This window comes from Peromyscus maniculatus, chromosome X (assembly GCF_049852395.1).
Source record: "Peromyscus maniculatus bairdii isolate BWxNUB_F1_BW_parent chromosome X, HU_Pman_BW_mat_3.1, whole genome shotgun sequence".
Classification (NCBI taxonomy): domain Eukaryota; kingdom Metazoa; phylum Chordata; class Mammalia; order Rodentia; family Cricetidae; genus Peromyscus; species Peromyscus maniculatus.
The window spans coordinates 2,071,621-2,097,983 of NC_134875.1; the positions used below are offsets into that span (position 1 = coordinate 2,071,621).

At 51.1% G+C, this 26,363-nt stretch overlaps 1 protein-coding gene across 2 annotated transcripts; it reads left to right on the forward strand.

Moving 5' to 3' along the window:
* Window positions 1-2: 2 nt before the first annotated feature.
* Window positions 3-26,136, forward strand: L1cam (L1 cell adhesion molecule). 2 transcript variants are annotated; one of them, XM_006992464.4, is made up of 28 exons: window positions 3-126; window positions 10,258-10,450; window positions 13,315-13,329; window positions 14,125-14,230; window positions 14,461-14,660; window positions 15,746-15,868; window positions 15,979-16,149; window positions 16,690-16,801; window positions 16,925-17,109; window positions 17,262-17,393; window positions 17,532-17,675; window positions 18,279-18,390; window positions 18,500-18,666; window positions 18,773-18,929; window positions 19,139-19,263; window positions 19,426-19,536; window positions 19,764-19,961; window positions 20,207-20,277; window positions 20,454-20,676; window positions 21,779-21,894; window positions 22,097-22,298; window positions 22,389-22,511; window positions 22,597-22,770; window positions 22,916-23,035; window positions 23,155-23,316; window positions 23,678-23,815; window positions 24,137-24,209; window positions 24,671-26,136. In XM_006992464.4, the coding sequence occupies exons 2-28, from the start codon at window positions 10,375-10,377 to the stop codon at window positions 24,900-24,902; spliced, it is 3,768 nt and encodes a 1,255-aa protein (XP_006992526.1). In that variant the 5' UTR covers window positions 3-126; window positions 10,258-10,374; the 3' UTR covers window positions 24,903-26,136. The 2 variants fall into 2 exon arrangements, with proteins under 2 accessions (XP_006992526.1, XP_015841602.1); XM_015986116.3 differs by lacking the exon at window positions 13,315-13,329.
* The last annotated feature ends 227 nt before the right edge of the window (window positions 26,137-26,363 follow it).

The following is a 26,363-nucleotide window of genomic DNA, read 5'->3' on the forward strand; positions in this document are numbered from 1 at the left end:
CCGCCCGCCGCTGCCTCCGCAGCAGCAGCAGCAGCAGCAGCATCGGCAGCGGCATCACGGAGGTGCTGGGTGTCGGGTCCGAGGCCGGCGTACATAGATGCTAGGCTGGCAACCTGAGCAGCGAAGGTAAGGAGGGCTGGTTTATCCCCTTGGCCAAAGCAGCGACCATTCTGTGTTCCAGACCCAGCCCTGCCTCGGGCAGAGGGATGAGCAGCTTTCGTGCTGGCCTCGGTAGAGGGCAGGGAGACTGGAGCCCCACCCATATTAGGCACTTGACTCTGAGCACTGCGGTCTGTAGTAGGTTAGGGGAAAGTGGCTAGGTCCCAAAGCCCGACAGGTGAGGGGTAACTGGGCGGCACCCCAAAAGCACTCTTAGGGAGGGGCACAGGGGTGGTCAGACAGGTTCTGTGTGTAAGGTGGGGCTGAAGTTGGCATATCCCTATGGGTGTGTGCGTGTGTGAGGAAAGAAATGTGAACCCAGCAGAATGTCCCTCTAACCTAGTCGACCGTCGTGGGGTGTGGCTCTGGGCGTGGCTGCTCCTCATCCCCATTCTAAGGTCCTATTTGCTGGAAAAACCCAGTAGCTAGAATGGTGTGGGAGAGATTGAGCAAAGCTCCTCCAGCAGTGGGGGAAGGATAGGGAACAGGGCGGGGCGCTGCCTGCCCCTCTGCCCCAAAGTGGGGAGGGGGCTTTGTTCTTCACCTGCTCCTTTCCAAATTCCTGCCGGGAATCCTCTCAAAGCCAGTCTCCTCTCAGGCGCAGCAGGGAACCTCTTCCCTTAGGTTCTTTAGCCAATAAAGACTAGGAGAGACGTGCCTCTGAGTACACATGGGTGTTGACCATGGGTCCATCAGGTAGGAATAAGGGAAGAAGGGCCTCATTGGCTCAGGATCAGGGACTTCTAGAAGCAAACTGCCTGGGACCCTTTATGTAGAGACTGCAGCAATTTTGGCCATTGCCATATCTTACGGTCTCTGTTTAATTATAGAAGGGGAGGGCTTTCCATACCCTATTCCCTTCTGTCTGGTTCAGAGTTTTAGGGTATCGGTTGACAGGGATTGCAAAGAACAGCAGGTATAACCCACTGCCTCTGACTATGTAGAACCCCTGCCCATCACTGTCTGTCTCAGGGAGGCAGGACCACCATCTGTCTGAGGGCCTGACACCCCTTTCAGGTAGATTCCTTGATCCTGGTTAGTGCAACTCCAGTGGTAGGGTTTGCTGGCAGCCCAATGTTATCTCTGCTGACTCACATAGCCCTTATGGTGAATAAGATCCAACAGCCTTTCTTCCCTCCTTTATGGTCCTTTAATAGGGTGGCTAGGGTGGGGCCTGCCCAGGGCCTCTCACCTCTGGTGGGTTCCTTGCTGCAGGTGGTGGGACTTGCCAAGCCTAGCCTCTCACTTGGCTGTACGTCTGTGCAGCACTGTATACAAGCTTACTGTCAGGCACCAAGCCTTCAGTCACCCTCAAGTATCTGTCACCTAGCACATGGTGAGTTGATGCTAAGGCTGCAACTGGGAACTCTTCACCTCTCTGCTTCCTTGCCATATCTCAATGTCTCCCATTCTGTATTTATTTGTTTGTGCATACGATCCCCAAAGCAATACATCTTGTTACCGTATATTTGAAATATATAGGAACAACTTATTGAAATACATTTTAAATAGACAGAGAAGAACAAAAGAAATTAGGAATTGCTGGTGATCTGAGGAAAGGGAAACATTCAGTATTCAGCACAGCTCAGCCCTCCTAGATTGCTACCACCTACTCCCAAGATGCTCCTCCTCCAGTGCCCAGCCCCTAGCCTTCTGCAGAGTACCATGGCACAAGGTAGCCAGGCATGGGGTTTATTTACAGAATGACTGCCCAGGAACTGAGCAACCATGGGTGGGTAGCCATTTGCTAGACAGATTCTCACTGCTGAGTGCCTGCTTGGGCCAGACTGAACATGTAAGTAACCAGCCACCAATATCATCCTTGTCTCTATGAAATACAGATTTACTTTCTTTTCTTTCCTTCTCTTCTATTTTCTTTTCTTTTCTTTTTGTTCCATGATAATTTGAAGAGAAAAAGGAAGACAATGTAAAGGAAAGCCAGCAGACAGGGGGGCCCTGCTATGCTCCCCATTTGGCCTCCCCCAAGTCCGTACTCTTCTATCACTGAAGGATAGGCACTTTCCATGAGAAGCACTTGACCATGATTGACTAGGAATGGTGACATGGACAGATGAGCGTGCCGTACTGACTGTTGCACAGATCAACAACTTGAGACAATCAGGCCCTTACCTATTTTGAGCTTCAGCCCTCGCCCCTTTCATTCTTGTAAATTTTTAATTTTTTATTTGTGTTTTGGGTATTTGTTTGTTTGGTTTGGTTTGGTTTTTGGTTTCTTGAGACAGGGTTTCTCTGTGTAACAGCCCTGGCTGTCCTTGAACTCTCTCTGTAGCTCATGCTGGCCTCAAACTCAGAGATCTCCTTGCCTTTGTCACCTGATTTCTTTCTGATTTTTGAGACAGGATTTCACTCTGTAATTCTGGCTGATCTAGTACTCAATATGTAGCTAAGGCTGATCTCAAGCTCAAAGCAATCCTCCTGCCTCAGCCTTCCTGAATGCTGGGATGATAGGCCTGTGCCACCACACTGAACTTGAGCTTCAGCGTTGCTGGCTATCACATGAGGGGTGGTGGTTTACTGTTATATTCAAGGTCTCTTTCAAGGCAAATGGTCCCTAGTACCACCCAAAATGGTAACAACTAGGTGCTCCTCTGGACTGTGAGGATGACATGACCTTGCAGAATGACCTAGTCTAATGATCCTATCACTGCCAGTCATTCCAAAACCACATGTGTCCAGGCTGTGAAATAGAATTGAGGTCCCATGCAGAGATCTGTCAGGCCTCCCTTTGTGGACAAGGTGTGAGGGGGTACCCTGTAGTTCGGGCACTGGGAGTGGGTCTGAATTCCAGGACATGTCCCAAGCTGGCAGCATCTTTGCCCTGTCATCTGCTCTCATGATGGGGGAAGGCAGGGCTTGGGCCCCTGTGTGGGGTCAACTAGATGGGCCCTCAGTGGCTCCCTCCCTTAGACCCTGTAACCTTTCTGTCTGTCACTTGCTCTAATCTGGTCATCTTTTCTGCTCTCCCAGGCCCCTTGCTGCCACCTTGTCATCCTCTTACTAGGCCATTCTCTTTCTTTCTCATTTGCCCATGGAGGGTGGAGATGCAGCCCTCTCCTTCTCCCCTCTGCTCTGTCTTCCCTCCTCCCTGCTTCCACCTGCCCACTTCCCCTTCAACCTCCAGTTGGTTCCCCTTGCTCGATCTGATTGCCTGCCATTTTACTGATCTTTTATTTCTTTGCTTCACCTCCTACTTCCCCTAAAGTGTTGCCCTCTCTCAGGAGCTCCTGATGGCTGTGAGCTTGGCTCTGAGTTGCCAGTCCTAGTATTAGGGGTGACCCTTAGTGTACCTTAATCGTCTCCATGCCCCCGAGTTGGGCCTAGACACTCCCATATGACCTTGTCTGAACTGGAGGTTGGAGAGGAGCATCTGGTGGCCACCCTGCTTGCTTCCCTAATATCAACAGGGTCTTTGTGGCTTCCTAAAGGCTGTGGTTGGAGGGAGAGGGAGGAGTCAGAGGAGGGCGGGGAGTTCTTTGGCCAGGAGAAGGCTCTGCTCTGCTGGCCTTTTGGAAGCTTTTCTTTGTCCACTATCCCCCATCCAAGGCCCCAGGAGCTTGCCACAGCTTTTCGAGGTTGAAAAGCTGCAAGGCCCTCAGTCTCCATTCAGCAGCTTGTGCCAGTCCCTGGCCCCTAAATCCAGCAGGGGCAGCTGCATAAACCAGGGACTGGGTGGGGCAGGAAGGCAGCAGAATATGCACTTGTCCATAGGGAACTTTGGATCCAGTCCGTCTCAATTTTGGTCTGAAGATGGCCTTTGAGGGATAAGGACTGTCTTTTTAGGAGCCCCCTCCCTCCTCAGAACTCCAGTCTAAAGCATCCAGTGCCAGAGAGAAATGGGGTGGGGGAAGGGTAGCCCTAGTGTGGAGGTTTGCATGGGAGAGTTTGGTTGCTGGGAAGCTTTGGGCCTGTGTGTACGTGTTCTAGTATTTTTATTTGCATGTGTGAGACTCATGTATCTGGTCACATGTGTGTATTTTTTGTTTGCCTACACTGGGCTCCTATTTGGCTGTCTGTGCACATTTGTTTATTTGTATGTATGTTCTTCAGAGATAGTGTGCACACATACATATCCTCCTGTGTCTACATGGCCTCTTCAGTGCCCTAACAAGGCCTACATTGGGAGGGTGGGATGGGGTGGTGGCTGACAGATGCAACACTGGTTCTTGTTTGCGGGCAAAGCCTCTGACCAGGCTAGGCTTTGGTCTCAGTGGAAGGGGCTATTCCCTTGGGCCCTTCCCCAGATGGCTTCGTTCATGCCTTAGGAATGCTCAGGCTATAGGGAGCACAGAAGCACCATTGTCCACTCCCAGGCTTCTTGTGCCTCTTCTGCCCTTTAACCCTTTGGGAATAGAAGCCCCAAGGGTCTGCTGGGGCCTGGCAATGTCTGAGCCATTTCCAGGAGTCATTTTGGAACTGGAGATAAGTCAGCTGTTGCTCTGTTCACATTTACTCACAACCTCTTCTACCTCACATAGATTGCCTGCTTGTTTGGTGGCCCCTCACCCAAGGAATGGATCCATATTGTCTCCTCCGGCCTAGCCCCTGAAGCCCCTCAGTATGTCTCATCCTATCTGACAAATGAAACCCAGGGCCAGGAGAGCCTTGATACCTTCTGTTGCTTCATAGCTCTGCCTTCAGGGCTCTGGAAGGTTGGATCTTGGTCTCTACCACCCCTTAGTACAGAAACAGAGCCATTGCTATCTCTGAGCTCTGACTGGAGGGAGGGACCTTTGTGAGCCTTTGGTTGCAAGACAGGTAACATCAGGCTGAGATTCTGGCTATCAGGGAGAGGATAAGGAAACCCAGCCTGTTCTTGAGTCCAACAAGAAAAGCAGTTGGCCTTCTCTTAAATGGAGTACTTGGATGAAGGGTGTCATATGAGTTCCATGGGGCTTCAGGCTGAGGGGAACCCAAGTAGAGGGACAGGTAGGTTGTTTGAGGGTCAAGCCTGCTCCATGAAGACATACTGTTGCTTTCATGGCACTTCTTCATGTCCACCCTCTCAAGACTCCACTCTCCACCTCTTACATTTGTCTAGCAAATAGGCCCTTCCCCATGAGACAGAATGTCTGGGAGGCCATCCTTGACTAGGCCTCTGGTTCTCTAAGATTCAAGCAGGAATAAATTAGGATGCTAGAAGAGCTTTTGACATCTTCAGGAGCCTCTACACTGTTTAAAACTCCACCATTCCTGAGTACCTATGGCAGTTCTGCACACAGTTCAGCTCTGGGTCTGTTTTGTTGCATGTCAAATGGAGCTAATGAGGATGAAATGAGTCTGTAGAAAAGTGCTTAGAAGAGTCCCTGATAGGTGTTAAGTGTTATGAGTTTACTTAAAATGGAGCTGATAGAGATCATGGTTGAGGGAATGTAGGGTGGGACCAGTCAATTATGATGACCCTCCCTCCCTTCCTCACAAAGGGTTAACCTCCATCCGCTCCCTTCTCATCATTTAAGGAGAATGGTCTTAACAGGTGAATCTTAGTTGCCTTGGAAACAGGAGCCTCAGGTAGGATGAGGGGGCTGGGATTAGGGAGGCTGAGGCTGGATGGGGTGTACTCTCTCCAGTCTCCCCTTAGGGAGGATATAGGGTAGAGTCTAAGACTTCTGGGCTTCTAGGTATCTGTGGGGGCTCCCTCAAGCAACCTTCTTTATGTATTATCTAAATAACCCAAAAGGCTACAACAAGGCTTCCCCCATCTTTGCTGTCAGGCTCCATCACCATAGAAACCCACAGCCACAGCCTATGGGGTGGGGGAACTTAAAGGGACATAGTGCATAGGGTTTAGGTGACACCTATACCCTCATGACCATATTGACGAGGTACCAAAAATCTTCTACTTCCTCCCAGGACTGAGGGACAGGGACTTGCCACCCATTCTGGCTCTGTCATAATACCCAGAGCACTGAGCCCCCAGTACTGCTCCCATTCTGGCCTGCTGCTATTCCTCTAGAAACTGAGTAGGAAGCTTGCAGATTATTTGCTCCACCTTTGAAGGACCCTCTTGTTTCTTCTCCTTTGGGAAAGACTGGCAATGGCTGTGCAAGAGTGGTCAGGCATGTATTTCAAGTGCATTTGCAGGGCATCCTTGGAGCGCACATGCGTGTGTGTGTGTGTGTGTGTGTGTGTGTGTGTGTGTGTGTGTGTGTGTGTGTTCAGGATTGAAGCAATGACCCCAGGTTTCAGCCAGGTTCCATGACGTCACAGTACTGATACAATGACTTGGTGTGATATAGACAAGTGGACTCCCCATGGAACTCAGGGCACAGAGTGGCCAAGGTGAGGGCAGAGGTGAGGCTCCGCAAGAGCTGTTACTGGGCCCTGCCCTGTACACCTGTGCTCTTGACCCTCACCTCTTGGGCTTGCCCCTCCCAATGCTTGCCACACCCTTTCTCCTCCTTGCTCATGACATTTGTCACAAGGTGGATAGGATGATTCAGGGCTGTCTTCACTTAGGAGCATACTCACCTTTGTCTTACACTCCACAGCATGGTGGTATGTGTACATGGTGATAGATACATATGATTGGTACACACACACACACACACACACACACACACTGTTGTGCCTATGATTCTGTGTGCACCTTCCCCAGCCAGGCGGCTGCATATTCTGCACTGGCGTGCACTCAGTGGCAATCTTGAGCTCCTCTGGGGGCTGCTCTCTCTCTCGTATCCCTCCTCTCTGTTGGAACCTCTACCTGTTCTCTGGCACATGTGCATTAGCCAACAGTGAACCATTTATCTTGTCTTACAACTGTCCTCCTGCCCCAGTGCCACAAGTGGGCAGGGGCTTACCATTGTCACTGTGGTGCTTTGTTGTTTCTCTGGCCTCAGCGCTCAGCATCTCTACTCTCCCAGCCCTCCTCCTCCACTCAGCTTGACCCAGACTCATTGTCATTCCTTCCCTGGCCCTTGACTGTCCCCCCACCCGCTAGGAACTGGGACTGCTGCAGAGGGGGCAGCAGTGGCCTGTACACATGAGCACACACCTATCCCTCTCCTCTCTCTGCCATTTCTCAGCAGTGATTTTTGCGCCTGTCTGATACCCTTTATACTCCTTTTTCCTCCTTTTTCCTGTCCTCACTACCCAGGTCTCTGTTTCTATATTTCTCCATCTTGTATCTTTTGGCTATCTAATCTTCTAACAGCTGTCTTTGTCATCTGTTCCCAGCCCCCTATCCCTGCTTCTCAGATTCCCCTGCTCCCTCCTGCCCCTTTCTCACTCTGTCTGTCACCCTTGGAAGACTGGGCCTTAGCTCCATCTGTGGAACACTTACCATTCCCTTTGCCCTCCATTGTGCTGATGGGGGATCAGGGCCTGCTGAGCTAACAACCTTAGCTCTCTCTGTAATTGCCTGAAGAATGGTGAGAGATCAGAGACCCAGCAGTAGTAGGAAGGGAGAGAGGAGAGCCCCCTCCCATCTGTCAAGGGCTTCTCAATCTTCTGGCTCCTTCCTGCCTGTCTCTGAGTGCTCAGCACAGTGGCAAGAGAGATGACAAATACTAGGAGACATAAAAATAAATTGAATGTGCGGTTATTAAGATGAATCCAGGATGGGACACGTGCAAGGGTAATACAATATTCCCACCCCTGCTTCTCACTTTGCATGTTACCAAACTCCATTATGGGATTGTAGGTTTGGAAGAAAAATGAGGAAATGGCTTGGTAGAAATCACCAGTCCAACACACAGAGCATCAAAGCATCCTCCCAGACAGGACAATCCTTCTTTGAGCTTCCCTTGCTCCAGTTCCCAACCCCCACCCCAGCCCACCCCCGCCCCAACACACACACACACACACACACACCCCTCAGACCAGGGCTTCTAGCTCCCAAAGCTGTTGTTTGATCCCTTGCTCTCTGATCTGAGTCTCCTACTGCTTCCTACAGGCCTTGAAGTCAACACTAAGGCTTCCTGGGGCTGCCTAGCTCTGCGAGCACTGACTTTGTTGGGGGAGGTGTTGGTAAAACAAAACCACTGTTCTCTTCCATTCTGGGCCCCCGCTCAGCTCGTGCAGGTTTGGACTGATAATCCATTTTCCACTTCCTAGTGTTTAAGTCATTCCCTTGGCCTCCACGACACTTGTGTTAACCCACTCTGGTGCTCTGCCAGCTTCACTAGCTTTGGAGGACCAAGCTACAAGCTGACTGCTACTCTCAGATCACCCCTTGTGTGAAATTGATTTGTGACTACTGCATGTCCGGATGTAGTTCAGATGCCTTAACATGGCATTCCAGAACTCTTGACCTATCTTCTGGGTGTTCTAAATTTTCTTTTATGTTTATTAATTTATGTGTGTTTATGCCATGATGCTTACTTGAAAATCAGAGAACAGTTTGTTGGAATCAATTCTCTCCTTCCACTATATGGGTTCTAGGGATCAAACTCATGTTATCAGGCTTTACCTGACAAGCATCTTTACTCACAGAACCATCTTATCAGCCCCACTTACTTGCTTTTTACATTTGGGTGTTCTAGATGAGGCCCTCTACTTTGATAAGATCCTGGTTAGATGGATTTATTGAGGGCATCCAGATTGGGGTCCAGGGTCTCTAGCTCAGTCACCCAACACCAGCTTTTCCTTTGTCTCATGTTCATTTGTTCAACACCCTTGCCTCTTTCATGCCTTTTATTATGTCAGTCAAAGTGACCTGGTTTTTTTTTGGAAGTTTATTTTCTCTCCTGATCCTTGTCTTGGACTCCCAGTCTCTGGGCCCCACTGCATCTAGGGAAATACACTTGGAATGATTTTGTCTTCAAGTGGATACATCTAGCAGTTAAACTCTGAAGACTCACTCAAAAAAAAAAAAACCAACAACAAAAACAAAAACAACCAAAACAAAACAAAAAAAGAACCAGATACTGAGACTACCAGACATGAGAGATGTCAGAAACACTGTCTTAGAAATGTCCCAAAGCTTTCTATGACCCTGCCTTGACCCTGGCCTGGAGCATGTAGCAGAAAGGAGGCCATAATTCCCATTATTGCCCTCTGGGGGCTGAAGAGTAGCAAGGTAGTGGTTTCTTCTCTTTATCTAAGATCTTTTTTTTTTCTCCTCTCCAAGTTCTTGAAAGTGGCCTTCATTCCTCATCCTCTCTTCTTTTTCTTGAGTCTATTCTATGAAATACAGCTATCTTGGGCCTATTTCCTCTTCTCCTATCCTGTTCCCCAAGCCTCCAGCTTGTAGGTGCAAATAGCTCTTAGGGGTCAGTCAGCTCTTGTTTTATTTTATATAAAATGACATCAATAGGATAATGTATGCATATCATCCTTTATAATATTTTCTACCATGAGGAGTTGACTTTATTATTATTTTGTTTGTTTTGGTTCATTGATTGGTTTTTGAGACAGGGTTTCTCTGTGTAGCCCTGGATGTCCTGGAACGCACTTTGTAGACCAGGCTGGCCTCGAACTCACAGAGATCCAACTGCCTCTGCCTCCCGAGGGCTGGGATTAAAGGTGTGCGCCACCACTGGCCAGCTCAGTCAGCTCTTGGAAAGATAACAATGAAACTACAAGCAAAGTTCTTTACAAACATGCGTGTGAGCTCGGTAGGAGTCATGGGGATTCATCCTCCACGGGCACTTTCAGACACACAAAAAGTTAGTAGCTACACATGGATTCCTCCAGACACACACCAACAACATATGCTTGTGCATGCACATGCATAGCCACATAAATACTCCCCACATGCAGATCTGCATCCACACACATGCCCTTGGACACCTGTTCACAAGTATATTAAGACACACATGGCTGTGGTACCCACAGGGGAGTTAATTGGGCAACAAGTTGGTGCTGGAGAGGCAGCAGGCAGGAAAGCACAGACCAAGAGAAAGAATGAGAGGGAATCTGGAGTCCCAACTGAGGTGGTTTCTTACAGGTTTTTCCTTCCAAGGTGGAATTGCTTGTGTAAAGAGGGGGGAGGAGGAAAAGTGGGGGAAGGTTGCCAGCTGGGGGTGGGACTGAGGATGGGGCCAAAATCTGGGCCTTGCCTAGATGTTAGTCACTAATGGCTGTTCCATGCACTCTCTTCCTCTCTCCTCTTCCACCTTCCCTCCTCCCTTCTCTCAGTGCCCCCCACTGTCAGCAGCTACCACTGTAAGTCAACTACTAGCCCCCTTCCCTCCAGCGGGAGGGTGAGTGGAATCCGACCAGTTGTGCCGCACGAGCCATTGCCCTACCAGGAAGATGGTTGTGCTGCTGCAGTACGTGTGGCCTCTCCTCTTCTTCAGCCCCTGCCTGCTCATACAGATTCCTGAGGAATGTGAGTAGCTGGAGGGAGTTTCAGCACCTCCTACCACTGCTGTGCTGAGCCCTTCTTTATCTTCACTTTCTCCCCATTTTTATCCCTCACTCCTTTAGCACAAGGTCCTTTGGGATGACCAGGAAGAAAGCGTGGGGCGTGTCAGTACCGTGGACAGGGATGTGCATGCTTCTAGCACCACGGACAGCAGACAGTACAAAAGACCTCTTTTCTATAACTTTAACCCTGCTGTCCTCTACCATGCACACCCCTTCCTCGCCTACTCTCTTCTCTCCTTCCATTCTCTCCAAACACACCCCAGGGATGTGGCAGCCAAGAGAATGGGTGATCTCATTTCTTTCCCATCTTGAGCCCTGGGTAACCTTATCTCTTAACTGAGACAAGGAAAGACACCTTGAAAACACCAGGTCCCAACTCAACTGCCTTCTGGATTCTTTTTGGTGTGTAATTATTTGGAGGCAATGGGCAAGGGCTGGAACGTGTGTCTGTGAGGCTTGGGGATCATCACAGGTAAGTGTGTGGCTATTATGGAGTGTAACTGTAGAGCGGGGCTAAGCTTTTGAGTTGGGTTGTGCATTTGTGCGTGTATAATTTTGACTGACTAGATGACTGTTGCTGAATATGATTTTAATTTCCTATTTGAGTAAGTTTGTGAGTCACTCTAACTTATTTAGACGTCAAGTGTGTGGAAATGTGCAGGTATTCGCCTATAACGTTTCATTGTAGTGGGCTAGGTATACAGGTGTATGGGTGAGCAAAGTATGTTTGCATATGAGGAGTATTTTTACTGTGATGGGATTTTCCTCTAAAGTTTTAGCAAGAGTTGTGGGCACACTGCTCTAAGTGGTTGTCATCCTGCAGGGAAGAACATTTCAGAGAGTACCATATATGGCTTTAATCCCTGTCCACTTTGTCGTCTTTGTCTCTGAGTCTGGACATAAAGAGAGACAAGCTCCGGAGCAGGGGTAGGGAAGACTGTGCCCAGAATGGGATAGGAGCCAAGAGAGGTGAGCTTTGGAGGAAATGAAGAGAGACTGGTGGCACAGAGATTGAGGCTACTCCCTTAGGCACTCACTTAGAGGTCCTTACACCCATTCCTTATCCACCAGAGTTCCTGAAGGACTTACAAGTGTAGTTGGAAATATGAGCCAGACACTTGTTCCAACTAGGCACAGAGATGTGAATGTAATGGGACACGCCAACAAAAACACACACAGGTGAAGATTTACACTTAAAGGAGCAGTTATCTACACAGACATAAAGGAGCAGTTGTGTACACAGACATGGGGGCTGTATACACAGCACTGTGAATTGAGATGTAAGCACACCAGACAAGTCTGCGTGTGTGCTCTGTTAAGGCCTTAATACATACACCAGCAGACACTGGACATGCACATTCCAGGGCATCCATATATGTGCCAGACCCCAACTTCTGCACATTCACAGACATGTAGTGGTCTTTCTTCCCTCTCTGCCTTTCACTTGCTTTTCAAGGTCTGCCTCCTAATATGAAATGCCAAAGCCTTATGCTAGATATGAGCCTTCCCTGCTGCCAGATGAGCTGGTCCTTCTTGCCTGGGTGTGTCTCTGTGTGGTGGGGGCAGGGAGAATTTAGAAAAAAAAGGGAGGCAGTGAGGACAGATAACTAGGCTAGAGACCACAGCAGCTCTAGGCCCCCTGGGCAATAACCAGCCCTTGGTACTAACTCTGATATGACACAGAAGGCAGCCATATTGCCTCCCTATTGAGACCTGACCTCCACCTCTCCTTCCCCAGCCTCTCCAGCCCCTTTGTCTCTCTTCTTGTTTCTTCCACTTAGTTGATTCCCCTCATCCTGTCACTGCTGTCATTCTCTTGCTCTCAAATTGGCTCCTTCTCAGCTCATAGACCTCTGTGCTGTTCCTAGGGAGATCCTTTTTCTCTTCTGGGAGCCTTATGCTGAAGCTGAAGTCTTTTGTAGAGACAAAGCTTTCAGAGACAACCCAGTGCTCCTGTTCCCTCCTCTCCCCTCCCTCCACCTCTCTTGTGCTTGGTTGAATCCTGGGGTTGGGGAAGTTCCTCTGCCCCAGGGCGCTTGGTGGCCTCCTGGGAGAAAGGAAGGAGAGAAAGAGGCTTGGCACAGGTCCTGCGGGCTATGGAGACTCAGATGCTGGCAGGGCCTTTGGGGAGGGCTTGAGGAGGAGGGGTGCCATGTTCTGAAGGCTGGGCCTTCCTAATTGAAAATACTGAGCTGCACTAATTGGATTAGGAGGGAAGTGGGCTGGAGTAGGGGAGGGTGCTAGTTGCCAGGCTGTCTGCCTCCAAACCTTCCAAGGCATCTTGGGAGAAGAAGTTAGTTGTGTGGGACTTACCCAACCTTGACAGAGACTATATCACTCTCTTGTTTGTTTGTTTGGTGAGTGGGTGGGTGGGTTTTTTGAGATAGGGTTTGTCTGTGTAACAGTCCTGGCTGTCCTGGAACTCAATTTGTAGACTAGGCTGGCCTTGAACTCACAGAGATCCGCCTGGCTCTGCCTCCTGAGTGCTGGAGTGCTGGGATTAAAGGCGTGCGCCACCACCACTGCCTGAGCACTCTTTACTAAAAGCAAAAGTTCTGGACCTACAAATACTGGGGCTCTATCTGGTGGACTCTTTCTTCTTACACATTGTGCCATCCAGAGATTCTGTCCAGTGCCCCCTGAGTCTGGCCTGCCATTGCTCAGTCCAGCATGTGCCCTCTTATAACTACCACCAACCATGTAACTCTTCCCCTTCTCTTCTCCATGGGAGTCTGCTCCAGCTTGCTTCTCCTCCTGCCGTCAGGCCCTATAGAGACTGATCTCAGCATTTCTCTCCCTTTTCTCCCTTGCTGTCTGGATTCTCAGATAAAGGACACCATGGTAAGTTGGAGGAGTGGGAGCAGATGCTTAAAGGCCACAAACAGGGAGGAGGAGGGGCCTTGGGCTGAGCCAGCACATCTCTGTTCTGCATATTGGAGGACACTTAGCTTTCTTTTAGTGCTGTAAGTGGGTGTGGTTGGGGGCTTTTTGTAGCTCAGATCCCTTGTCCCTTAACTCAATCCAGAGGCTCCTCTTGGCTTCTTCTCTCACCTGAGTTTAGAATTTTTGCTCTGTCTCTGCTTTTGCTGGAATTTCTGCCATTCTCACACTAGGAATTGCTGGGTTTTTTGTTTGTGTGTGTGTGTGTGTGTGTGTGTGTGTGTGTGTGTGTGTGTTGGGAAGGTTAAAGACAGGGTTTCTCTGTGTAGCCCTGCCTGTCCTGGAATTCTCTCTGTAGACCAGACTGGCCTCAAACTCAGAGATCTGCCTACTTCTGCCTCCTGAGTGCTGGGATAAATTATTTGCACCACTACAGCTGGACTGGAGTTGTCCTTAGTTGCTTGTATGATTGCTTCCTCTCTCTCTCTTTCTCTCTCTCTCTCTCTCTCTCTCTCTCTCTCTCTCTCTCTCTCTCTCTCTCTCTCTTCTTTTTTCACCTTTCTCTAACTTCTATTGCTATCTTTTCTTTATCCCTCCTGTGTATTTCTGACTCCTTGTGTCTCTTAGCTTCTTCTTCTCCCCATATCCTCATTGGCCATGGGGTTTTAAGGGACCTACTATCCTCAGAATGAGACAGATTGAGGCCATAGCACCAACCAGACATAAATTTCCCCATTTTTCTTATTTTGTTTCCAGTGATGGAGCCACCTGTCATCACAGAACAGTCTCCACGGCGCCTGGTTGTCTTCCCAACAGATGACATAAGCCTCAAATGTGAGGCCAGAGGCAGACCCCAAGTGGAGTAAGTGGCCCTCACCCTCTGAGCCTCTGTCTCTGACTGCGGACATCAGCCTCTAGCCCACAGGCCTCCCTAACTTCCAAGTCTAGAAGCCTCAGATTTGGATTGTAACCCTGAGTCCCTGCCCACTCTGCCCCCCCCCCCTGGGGTTCCCTGGCTTCATGAGCCTTCAGCCCTATCCTATTGCAGCATGTTTTGGGTGCCAGGACTTCTCATCCATGCTCTGCCCACAGGTTCCGCTGGACGAAAGATGGCATCCACTTCAAACCCAAGGAAGAACTGGGTGTGGTGGTGCATGAGGCACCCAATTCTGGCTCATTCACCATCGAAGGAAACAACAGCTTTGCCCAGAGGTTTCAGGGCATCTATCGCTGCTATGCCAGCAATAAGCTAGGAACTGCCATGTCCCATGAGATCCAGCTCGTGGCTGAGGGTGCGAGGCACTGCAGGGCCAGGGAGGGCTTGGGGTACCTGAGAGGAAGGCCCTTAGATCCTGGGGGCTGGGTGGGGGCCTAGCTGGCAACCACTGTCATCTCGGCTGGTTGTGTGGTGATTGAAGTTCCTGGTACCCTGATAGCCCTCACCCTACCCCAGCTGTTCCTATTGCCCCTTCCTCTTTTCTCTAGTCGTGTACTCCATCTTCTCACCCTCTCTTTTTCCACTGAACTTTTAGTCACCTCACTGCCCCTCCCTTCTCTCAGTCTTTCTCAGTGCCTACCATGTGATTGATCCTGGTGAACTGGGGGCTGTGGACTGGTTGAATGGGTGTGTGGCTGCCTCAGGGTCGTGTTTGACCTTCTGTCCGCCTACCTGTCTTTGTCTGAGTCACTCCTTGGCTTGGCATTTGTGGCTGTTGATTCTGCCTAGGTTCCCCTTCCACTTCTTAGCTCATCTCTCTCCATCTCTGCCATTCATCTTCCCTTGGCTTTCTCATTTTGGTCTCTGCTGCCATCCACTCCTTCTGTTCCACTGCATCTCTAACTCGGCTTCTCCATCCCTCTCGTTCCCGACTCCTGCTCTAGGGCTCTGTCTTTATCTGTGTCGCCCTTTCCCTGGGGTTTTCTCTCTACATTCCATCCTCCCTGAGCTTTCTGCCTCCTGAGCACTTTCCTCTCTCTTCCCTGCCCCTTCAGTTACCTTGGGAACCGTTGCCATGGTTTCCCGTGTCAAGATGATGGAAGGGTCTGTGACTCCCGCATCCCTTCACAGCTCCCCTCCCCCACTGCTGCACCTCAGCCTCCCCTACCATTCTTGTCCTTTCTCAGGATGGGTGAGAGAGCTGAGAATTGTGGATTAACCCTTCTTGGCCACTTGGCCTCCTGCTCACCATCTCTTTGTCGTGGGGTTCCCATCTCCACTGTGAGCCCCAGAGGCATCCAGAATTTTTGCTTCCCTTTATGTGAACTTCCACTTGGCCCTTTCACACCCTGTGAATCACCAAGACAGTTCTCCCTCCTCCTTATTCCTGTCTTCAACTTTTTTGACAAGGATGAGAGTGCCAGCCTCTGTCCTTTCTAGGTGCCCCCAAGTGGCCGAAGGAGACTGTAAAACCTGTGGAAGTGGAGGAAGGGGAGTCAGTAGTGCTGCCTTGCAACCCTCCACCCAGCGCAGCCCCACTTAGGATCTACTGGATGAACAGCAGTGCGTGCCACAGGGAGCTACTGCCTGGGACATGGGGGCTGGGGGCTGGGGGCTGGGGAGTCTTCTCTGACAGATTCTCACCTCTTATGTCCTTGTCCCTTCTCCTGCAGAGATTTTGCACATCAAACAAGATGAGCGGGTGTCCATGGGCCAGAATGGAGACCTGTATTTCGCCAATGTGCTTACCTCAGACAATCACTCAGACTACATCTGCAATGCCCACTTCCCTGGGACCCGGACCATCATTCAGAAGGAACCTATTGACCTCCGGGTCAAGCCCAGTGAGTCCCACTCTTTTCTTGACTTCCAGCCTGGCCCCCAAGAAAAGGGTCACACAACCCCAAATATTATCAAAGGCAGCATGGCTCTCAACTTTCTGCACTGAGACCCCCTTTTTAGGTGGTGAAGGCAGGGATGGACATGCTGGCCTGGAACTTGCTATGTTGATCAGAATGGCCTCATGGAAATCTGCCTGTTTCTGCTTCCCAGGTGCTGGGATTGCAGTCATGTGTTACCATATGCTGCTAAGACACACTTTAAAAAAATAGTTTCACTCTATAGCCCAAGCCGGCCTTCAACTCATGATTCCTTCTGCCTCAAATTCATGAATGATGTTGATATTACAGGTATGGCCACCACACCCATCGGGCATCCCCCCTTTTTTTTCTGGAACCTAGGGCCTCTTGAACATTAGGCAAACTTTTTACCACTGAGCCATATTGCAGCCATTCTTTTTAACATAGGAGCAAACAAAGGCCTAGGGGCCCACTGAGATGTCCGAGTTCTCCAAGTCTGGTGACTCACTCCCTTTCTCCTGTTAGCCAACAGCATGATTGACCGGAAGCCACGCCTGCTGTTCCCCACAAACTCCAGCAGCCACCTAGTAGCCTTGCAGGGGCAACCATTGATTCTGGAGTGCATTGCTGAGGGATTGTGAGTGTGGGCTTCTAGGGTGGAGGGCTGGGGCTGGGTGGCCCCAGCAAGCTTAGGCCTCAGGACTGAGTGGCTTTGTTGTCTTTCCCTTCTCTTCTCCTTTGGCATTGTGACCCTGGGCAGCCCGACACCCACCATCAAGTGGCTGCACCCTAGTGACCCTATGCCAGCACATCGTGTTATCTACCAAAACCACAACAAGACCCTACAGCTACTCAATGTGGGTGAGGAGGATGATGGCGAGTATACCTGCCTTGCTGAGAACCCACTGGGCAGTGCACGGCATACCTACTATGTCACTGTGGAAGGTACGGGCCTGGTGCACCCTTTCCCAGCCACCACAGGCTCCTCAGCATGGCTTTCAGATGGCCTGCAATGTCCACTGTCACAGGAGAGGGCAGAGCCTGCACTTAGAGCCAGAGCAGGCTTCAGGCTCAGGCGGCTCTCTCCTTTCACTCAGCTGCCCCATACTGGCTGCAGAAGCCCCAGAGCCATTTGTATGGGCCAGGAGAGACTGCCCGCCTAGACTGCCAAGTCCAGGGCAGGCCCCAGCCAGAGGTCACCTGGAGTATCAACGGAATGTCTATGGAGAGTAAGCAGGGTCTCAGCAGTGGTCGGGTGTGTGGGGAGTACAGGAAAACATCAAGGGGAGGAAGAGGAGGGTGACAAGGGGTCTCAGCACAGCTCAATGTTCTGACCTGGGCCTGTGGGCCCTGCTTGTTGCATATAGAGGTGAACAAGGACCAGAAGTACCGGATTGAGCAGGGGTCTCTGATCCTGAGTAACGTGCAGCCAAGTGACACAATGGTGACCCAGTGTGAGGCCCGCAACCAGCACGGGCTCCTGCTAGCCAATGCCTACATCTATGTTGTCCGTGAGTGCAGTGCCAGCAGGCTGTGTAGCCTATCTTCTGCCTGCCTTTCCTCCCTCTGTCCCTTCTTTCCTCCCACCCACCTGCCTATCTTTGTCTCATAGCTCCCAGTCTGTCCCTTCAGTCCACCAAAACTACTCAGCTAGCAACTGGTGGGGCCATCGCTTCTTGAGCCTGCCTTGCTCCTTGATAAGGCCTTTGCCCCATTTCTCCTCCATCCTCACAATAGTTGGGAGCGGGAGTTGTAGTATAGACAGGGTCTTGTCATCATGTCTGAGCAGAGATGTACCCTGGACAAGATGTAACCCAGGATAGTCTGATGACTTCTGTCACAGAGACTCAGAGAGATTGTGGGTTGATTAGGGATGCTTTGGACAAGACTCTGACTTCTCTATGAGTCTCCAATAATTGATAGAATCCTAGTGGCTGGAGTGCATGCAAGGATAAAGAGACCATGTACCCAAGGCTGAGAGGGACAGCCTGGAATGGGGAAGCCAATGAGTATGGCTCCCAAGGGTCTGTGTATGCCATCTGGGGAGTCACTGACTTCTCCCATACTTGGGACCTCTAGACCTACCCTGTCTCCTGAGACTATTCTTCTCCTAGAGCTGCCAGCCAGGATCCTAACGAAAGACAATCAGACATACATGGCAGTTGAGGGCAGCACTGCTTACCTGCTGTGCAAGGCCTTTGGAGCCCCTGTTCCCAGTGTCCAATGGTGAGTACCCATCCTGTAGAGGCCTCTAAGCCATCTTCTCATCTAAGGATCCCAGGAGGGCATGGAGGCCAGGCCGGTTAGTTCAAGACAGGCCCTCTGCTTGTTCTAGGCTGGATGAGGAAGGAACCACAGTGCTTCAGGACGAACGGTTTTTCCCCTATGCCAATGGAACCCTGGGTATTAGAGACCTCCAGGCCAACGACACTGGACGCTATTTCTGCCAGGCTGCCAATGACCAGAACAATGTGACCATTTTAGCTAACCTTCAGGTTAAAGGTTAGATGATGCCCACACATGACTGTTAGACCTCCTGAGAGGTAAGGTCAAAACAAAGTCTGTGGAGAACATCAAAGTGACCTCCCCTCACTTTTGTTCCCCTCAGAAGCAACCCAGATCACACAGGGGCCCAGAAGTGCAATTGAGAAGAAAGGTGCAAGGGTGACGTTCACGTGTCAGGCCTCCTTTGACCCCTCTTTGCAGGCCAGCATCACTTGGCGTGGAGATGGGAGAGACCTCCAGGAACGTGGGGACAGTGACAAGTGAGGGCCCCAGCCCCAAACTGGGCTAGGTAGAAGGGAGCAGAATGAGAAAAACTGGGAGTCAGACCTCCTGGCCTTGTCCAGGCAAGAGGCACTCCTGCTCAGAGGGAGAACATGGTGGGACATGGTGGGACAGGAAAAGGGTCAGGAATGACAGGAAAAGTGGTGCATCTGCCACTAGCCAAGGGGCATGTGTGCCCCCTCTGCAGGTATTTCATAGAAGATGGGCAACTGGTCATCCAGAGCCTGGACTACAGTGACCAGGGAAACTATAGCTGTGTGGTCAGCACTGAACTGGACGAGGTAGAGAGCAGGGCACAGCTCTTGGTGGTGGGTAAGTCCTAATACAGTGTTAGGTACAAAGGGTACCTACCTTCTGGCCTACCATAGCCAGGCTCCTGTTGCTGGACATTCTGAGTTGGGGCTGGGGGCATGTGGATGGTTCTTGAGGAGACCAGCGAACCCTCAATGAAAATCCACCTTCTATGGCCCTCAGGGAGCCCTGGGCCAGTGCCTCGCCTGGAGCTGTCTGACCGCCACCTGCTGAAGCAGAGCCAGGTGCACTTGTCCTGGAGCCCCGCTGAAGACCACAACTCTCCCATCGAGAGTAAGAGACCTGAGGGTGGTATCCCCTGAACTGTCCCCGACAACTCTCCCTCTTTCTGAGACCCTCCTCTCTTCCAGAACCATAGCCACAGGATGGCCTGCCTCACTGAGGCACGTGCTTGTTTTCCAGGGGGTTTGTGTTCCTTTACAGCACCTACCTCCCTATTCCCCTCCTCACTAAGCTACATCATATGCTCATTACCCCACTGTGGATTTGTTTCTTGGCAGAGTATGACATTGAATTTGAGGACAAAGAAATGGCTCCTGAGAAATGGTACAGTCTGGGCAAAGTGCCAGGAAATCAAACCTCTACCACCCTCAAGCTGTCCCCCTATGTCCACTACACCTTTCGGGTCACTGCCATCAACAAATACGGCCCTGGGGAACCCAGCCCTGTCTCTGAGACTGTGGTCACACCTGAAGCAGGTAAGCCAAGGAAGCACCCTCTTCCAGATGACCTGGAAGGGGTACCAGTCACTGGGCTCTGGGTTCTGTGGGGGAAGGCCTAGAGAGGTGCTGTGCCCATGCCCTCTTCTTCCAGACTTTCAGGGGCAACAGGGAGGCTTGTGCTGCACTCTTGGGGCTGCTGTCTTATTGCTTCAGGGGCCAGAGTGGACCATTTGTTCCTTGTCCTTGCTGCAGCACTGATAGGTTAACACATTACTTTCCAGCCCCAGAGAAGAACCCTGTGGATGTGAAAGGGGAAGGGAATGAGACCAACAATATGGTCATCACATGGAAGGTGAGGGTCCCTACCCTGATTTACATTATGGACATGAAGCCAGGACCCAGCTCTTTGCTGTCCCTTGACTATGCTAAAGAGGAAGCCAATGCCTGGGGAATATCTGGCCTGGAGGACAAGGCACAGAAGTTGGGAGCTCTTGGCCAATGGACTTCTTTTCTGCTGGCCTTCTCCAGCCCCTCTGGTGGATGGATTGGAATGCTCCCCAGATTCAGTACCGTGTGCAGTGGCGCCCACAGGGCAAGCAGGAGACCTGGAAGGAACAGACTGTGAGCGACTCCTTCTTGGTGGTGTCTAACACTTCCACCTTTGTGCCTTATGAGATCAAAGTCCAGGCAGTGAACAACCAGGGCAAGGGCCCTGAGCCCCAGGTCACCATTGGCTACTCAGGGGAAGACTGTGAGTACTAGAGTGGGCCTGGCCTGCATTGTGGTGGCCAGAATCCTCATGCATGTCAGCTTGTGCACATGTGTATTTCACTCCCCGCTTGCCATTGCCAGCTCCCACCTCTCAGTGCTTCAGTGTATAATTCCTACCAGCAAGGGCATACATTCCCAAAGCCATAGCAATGTTATAAAATTCTGCACAGCTCAAATTGCTGCATTTATGCCATTAGCAGAAATAGCAGGCACTATTCCAGCTGAGTGAACCAGCACTGTCTTTGACAGCACTTCCTCTCTCTGGTCCAGGGAATATTTGGTATAGGCTGAGCATCCCTCATCAGAAAATCCCAACTCTGAGATTGGAGCTGAAATATGGCACCCTAAGTGGGAAATTCCACAACTGATTTTTTGTGTTGGATCAGTGAGAACACAGGCTTGCTAAAAATAGTGTAGTATATATACAGCTGGGATGCAGTTCATTTGGTAGAGTGCTTGCCTAGCATACATGGAGGCTGGATTGGATCCCCAACACCATATAAAGCAAGCATAGAGGTGCATACCTGTAATCCTTAGCTACATATAGAATTTGAGGTCAGCCTGGGCTCCAGGAGACTGTCTCAAGTGTGTGTGTGTGTGTGTGTGTGTGTAAAGTTAAAAGTATCATTCCAGAATTTCAGAAGCTGAGGCAGGAATTAGATGATACTCTGGGATACATAGTAAGTTCCAGGACAGCCCTAACTACAGAGAGAAACCTTGTGGATTTAGACTTAGAACATACCTTCACAACATCTCATTATGTATATGCAAATATTCCAAAATATAAAAGAATGCAACTCACTTCAGTCCCAGCATATCAGCTAAGAGCTAGTTACCAGAGCAAGTTCCCATGCCTTGTGGGTTTCCTTGAGTCTGGAGCATCACTAAACAGTAATTCTGAGCACCCACTTAGGTTTTTTTGTGTGATTTCTCTGTGTAAGTTGCTGCTTTGTTCTTGAAGAGCTCCATTCCTCACTGAATAGTCCCTTGTGTAGCATGCAGCCCACTTTCCTGTGAGAAGGTATCTGGCCTGCTGGCTCAGGTGAGGGCCTGTGTCTCTCGAAATAACTGGCTGTTTTCAGACCCCCAGGTGAGCCCTGAGCTGGAAGACATCACAATCTTCAACTCAAGCACTGTGCTGGTCAGGTGGAGGCCTGTGGACTTGGCCCAGGTTAAGGGCCACCTCAGGGGATATAATGTAAGGACTCAGGATATGGGGAAAGCTAAAGAGGGATATGATAGGATTGAGGGTGGGGAGTCTGTCTGTCATCTGTGAGCAGCTCTCCTGAAAGTTCTTGGGTTGGGGGAAAAGGGTCTAGGACAAGAGTGGTGAGGGTCATGTGTTGGAGGTTCTGGTGGATGACTTCTGTCCTTATAAGGTCTGTTGGCCATCTGTACAGGTAACATACTGGTGGAAAGGCAGTCAAAGAAAGCACAGCAAGAGGCATGTCCACAAAAGCCACATGGTGGTACCTGCCAACACCACCAGTGCCGTCCTCAGTGGCTTGCGTCCTTACAGCTCTTATCATGTGGAGGTGCAGGCCTTTAATGGGCGGGGCTTGGGACCTGCAAGTGAATGGACCTTCAGCACCCCAGAGGGAGGTGAGTCTGACACCTCACCCTATACCCACATCCCCTGCCCCTTCTCCTTGGACTCAGGTGAGAACCTGCTACCCTTCTGTGCTTCCACAGTGCCCGGCCACCCTGAGGCATTACACCTGGAGTGCCAGTCGGACACTAGCCTGCTACTGCACTGGCAGCCACCGCTCAGCCGCAATGGAGTGCTCACTGGCTACCTGCTCTCTTATCACCCCTGTACGTGCACTGTACCTGGTGTGGAGGCGAGGAGACTCAGAAAGGCTCTTGAGCTGGTAAGACAGCCCCTTGCTTCTTTCCACAGTGGATGGGGAAAGCAAGGAGCAGTTGTTCTTCAACCTTTCGGACCCAGAGCTCCGGACTCATAATCTCACCAACCTTAGCCCCGATCTGCAGTACCGCTTCCAGCTTCAGGCCACCACCCAACAGGGCCCTGGTGAGGCCATTGTGCGTGAAGGAGGCACCATGGCACTGTTTGGTGAGCTGGAACAAGGGTTTGAGGGATGTTAGTCTTGAGGGTTTCCCTGTGCTTGACCCAGGGAGGAGGTTGACTGGGAGGCTAAGCTCAGGAGAGTGGGACTTTGAAGGGCCTTGTGGTCCCCCTTTGCTCCTACATTCTCCAGGCAAGCCAGATTTTGGCAACATCTCAGCCACAGCAGGTGAAAACTACAGTGTGGTCTCCTGGGTCCCTCGGGAGGGCCAGTGCAATTTCAGGTTCCACATCTGGTTCAAAGCCTTGCCAGGTGAGTGTAGAGAGATATCCCTGGGGCAGGGAGCCAAGGCTCTGTTCCTGACCTCAAGGTGTCCCCAATCTTCCAACTAAGTCCCCCTGCCACTCTATCTGATCATCTGATCTTTGCAGAAGGAAAAGTGAGCCCTGATCGCCAACCTCAGCCTCAGTATGTAAGTTACAATCAGAGCTCCTATACACAGTGGGATCTACAGCCTGACACCAAGTATGAGATCCACCTAATGAAGGAAAAGGTGGTCCTGCACCATCTGGCTGTGAAGACTAATGGCACTGGTGAGGCACTGGGGCCACCATCTAATGCCAAGAAGCCTTGGGCACCACTGCTGGGTTTGTTGCATGCAGCCCTTAGCAGCCATGACCCATTGCACAGCTCTTACCTCCCCCAAACCTGGGTGTGCTTTGGCCAGCGTGCCTTTCCCTACACCATCTACAGAGGGTTCTCTTCCCTGTCTCCTTCTGATCTGCTACTGTGGCACCTTCTGGCCCCAGAGGGCCCCCTATAGCTTCAAGTGAGTCTTGAGCACCAGACCCTAACTCAGAGTCTGCTGCTCAGGCTTAGGAATGTAGTATGCCCTTGGCGGCATAGCTCATTCCAGGGTCTGGGCTTTGTCTCCTTCCCACACTGTGCCTTCAGGCCCCGTGCGAGTTTCTACCACAGGTAGCTTCGCCTCTGAGGGCTGGTTCATCGCTTTTGTCAGTGCTATCATTCTCTTGCTCCTCATCCTGCTCATCTTCTGCTTCATCAAGCGCAGCAAGGGCGGCAAGTACTCAGGTAACTCTGGGAAATGTACAGGCCTGGGTAGGGTGCTACAGCTGAGGATAGAGAAAAACCACCTTGCCCCAAGGGCCCAAGCTTGGGAGTGGCAGGACAAGCATAGTCATAGAGGTGGGGTTCAGGCCAGAGGCCAAGGCTGCCTCTTCCCAGGCTGGGGCCACAGAGGCCTATGCCAGTGGCAGCTGGACCCACATGGGTTGGGTAGGTCACTCTGAAGGCTTCTAAGTGCTGTCAAGACAGTGCTGGGGGCTCTCACCACAAAGGGACCCAGAAACTGGGAGTGTGGGCAGGAGAAGTTGACTCCTGTTATGTCTGTAGTGAAAGACAAGGAGGACACTCAGGTGGATTCCGAGGCACGGCCCATGAAAGACGAGACCTTTGGCGAGTACAGGTGAGCAGGGGAAGGAGGAGGGGGTGGCCCAGCTCTGCTTGACCTTTGCTTCTTACCCAACCCCTCTCTCTTTTCTGTGCTTCGGGGTGACTTCAGGTCCCTGGAGAGGTAAGGTGGGACAGTGGGGATGGCCAGTTAGAGCCCAGGGACTGGGAGGGACCCCCATTTTTACCCTTTTGGGGAGAAGCCAATATGCCTAGCTATTCTCATGCTAAGATCCTACTTGTTGGGCTGCCTGTCCCCCTCCTGGCTGCCTTTAACCTCAAGAGAAGCCCCAGGAGTAGGCACAAGCCCTGTGGCATCATGCATACAGCCTGATTTCCCAGAAGTGTGTCAAGATGAGTCTCAGAATTTCCTGCAGGGTCAGGCAAATAAAAGAGGGCAAGAACGTACAGGGTGCTGGGGTCTCCTGTCAGAGCCCTGCAACACCTCTGCTTACACCCCACCCTCTATCCCTGCAGTGACAATGAAGAGAAGGCCTTTGGCAGTAGCCAGCCATCTCTCAATGGAGACATCAAACCCCTAGGCAGTGATGACAGCCTGGCTGATTATGGGGGCAGTGTGGATGTCCAGTTCAATGAGGATGGTTCCTTCATTGGCCAGTACAGTGGCAAGAAAGAGAAGGAGGCAGCAGGAGGCAATGACAGCTCTGGGGCCACCTCTCCTATCAACCCTGCAGTATCCCTAGAATAGTGAGGTCCAGCCAGGTGAGGCAGGCCAAGCTGGGCCTGGAGCCAGAGGTGCAGGAGAGCCCAGGGGCCAAGATACCTGGCCAATGTACCATGCCACTGACCTGCTGACCTTGGGATCGAGGCCCCTTCCTCTTTCTACAGCCCGTGGAAGACTTGACTGGAGCAGAGGAGAGGAACTGTGGCTTCGAGTCTCCTTATCACCCACTACCCTCTTTATTGCCAAAACCCAGCTGCACCCTTTCCTGGGCATACGCTGCTTTGCCCCAGCTTGGGGCAGTTCACTCCCATATCAGGGATCTTCAGGTGCTGCCTTGCCAACCCATTTAGGCAGAGAGGCCACAGTTTGGGGGAGAGGACAAAAGTGTGTCCTCTGAAGCATCTCTGAGATGCTGTCCTTCTCACTCTCTGACTGGGAACAGGCATGGTGGGGTCTCCTCAGGACTAGATTGGCACCTCTTCTTTCTCCAGCCACTCCCTGGCTAGCCTGACTGGGACAGAACTCTGTCTCCACCATCTGCTCCCTTTTCTTTGCCATTTTTGCTCCAATCAGGATGGCCACCTGCATAGAAGAGGCCATCTGGAAAGTGCAGAGTCCCTCCCCCACCTTAGCACATTGGGTTTACACCCTCCTCCCATTGCTGTTCCACCTTTCAGGGCACACACACACACACACACACACACACACACACACACACACACACACACACACACTGCCTTCAGTACCCACCAGACAACATCAAAGTGGCCTCTGTCACTGCCAGAGATAGGCACACCTCTTCCTTCTGGAACTGGCTGGGCTTCTTTCTTCCTGCCACCACCATACCCCAGGACCCCTTCGCAGCCCTGCCTGCCCCCAGTTCTTGTCCTCAGCCCCTTCCCCTGTCCCCAGCGTTGGGAATGTAAATACACCGTGACTTTGAAAGTTTGTGCCCTTGCCCTTTCCCCATATGCCGCTAGTGTGTAGGCAGATGTCTGAGTCTCTAGGTGGTTTCTCTGTTTTATAGCAGTTAGCTTTGATGATCCCACTCCAGGAAAAATAAAAGCAGACAAAAAAGGGGGGGAAAAAGCAAAGATTGGTTCTCCCAGCACTGCTGTGCTCCTGCCCAGCAGCTGTGTCCTCCCTGTATGCCTTTGCTTGGTCTGTTGATGAGCCCTCTACAAAAAACAAAAGTATATATATATATGTACATAATATCAGAATTATAGCAGGCAAATAAAAATCTGGAAATGAAGAAGCTCTTTCATCATTTTATTGAGTGACCACTTACTCCCCTATACCTGTCCCATGCTGTGAAAGCTCCATCCCTGGGCGGGGGATGCCCTGAGGTCTGTGCTCAGCTCTGTCCCACAGCCCCAATTCCTTCCCTATTTTTCCCAGAGTTTGGGCATTCTACCCCACTGCCAGGCCTTGTTATCTGCCCCCTTGGGTGTTACTGTTACACTGTGGGCCTTAGGTCCCCCT

Excerpts from the sequence above, each read along its gene's own strand:
- L1cam (XM_006992464.4), top strand. The coding sequence starts at position 10,375 with ATGGTTGTGCTGCTGCAGTACGTGTGGCCTCTCCTCTTCTTCAGCCCC. Across the intron at positions 18,930-19,138 it reads GAACGTGGGGACAGTGACAA|GTATTTCATAGAAGATGGGC; the intron begins GTGAGGGCCCCA and ends CCCCCTCTGCAG. Across the intron at positions 20,677-21,778 it reads TGGCTACTCAGGGGAAGACT|ACCCCCAGGTGAGCCCTGAG; the intron begins GTGAGTACTAGA and ends GGCTGTTTTCAG.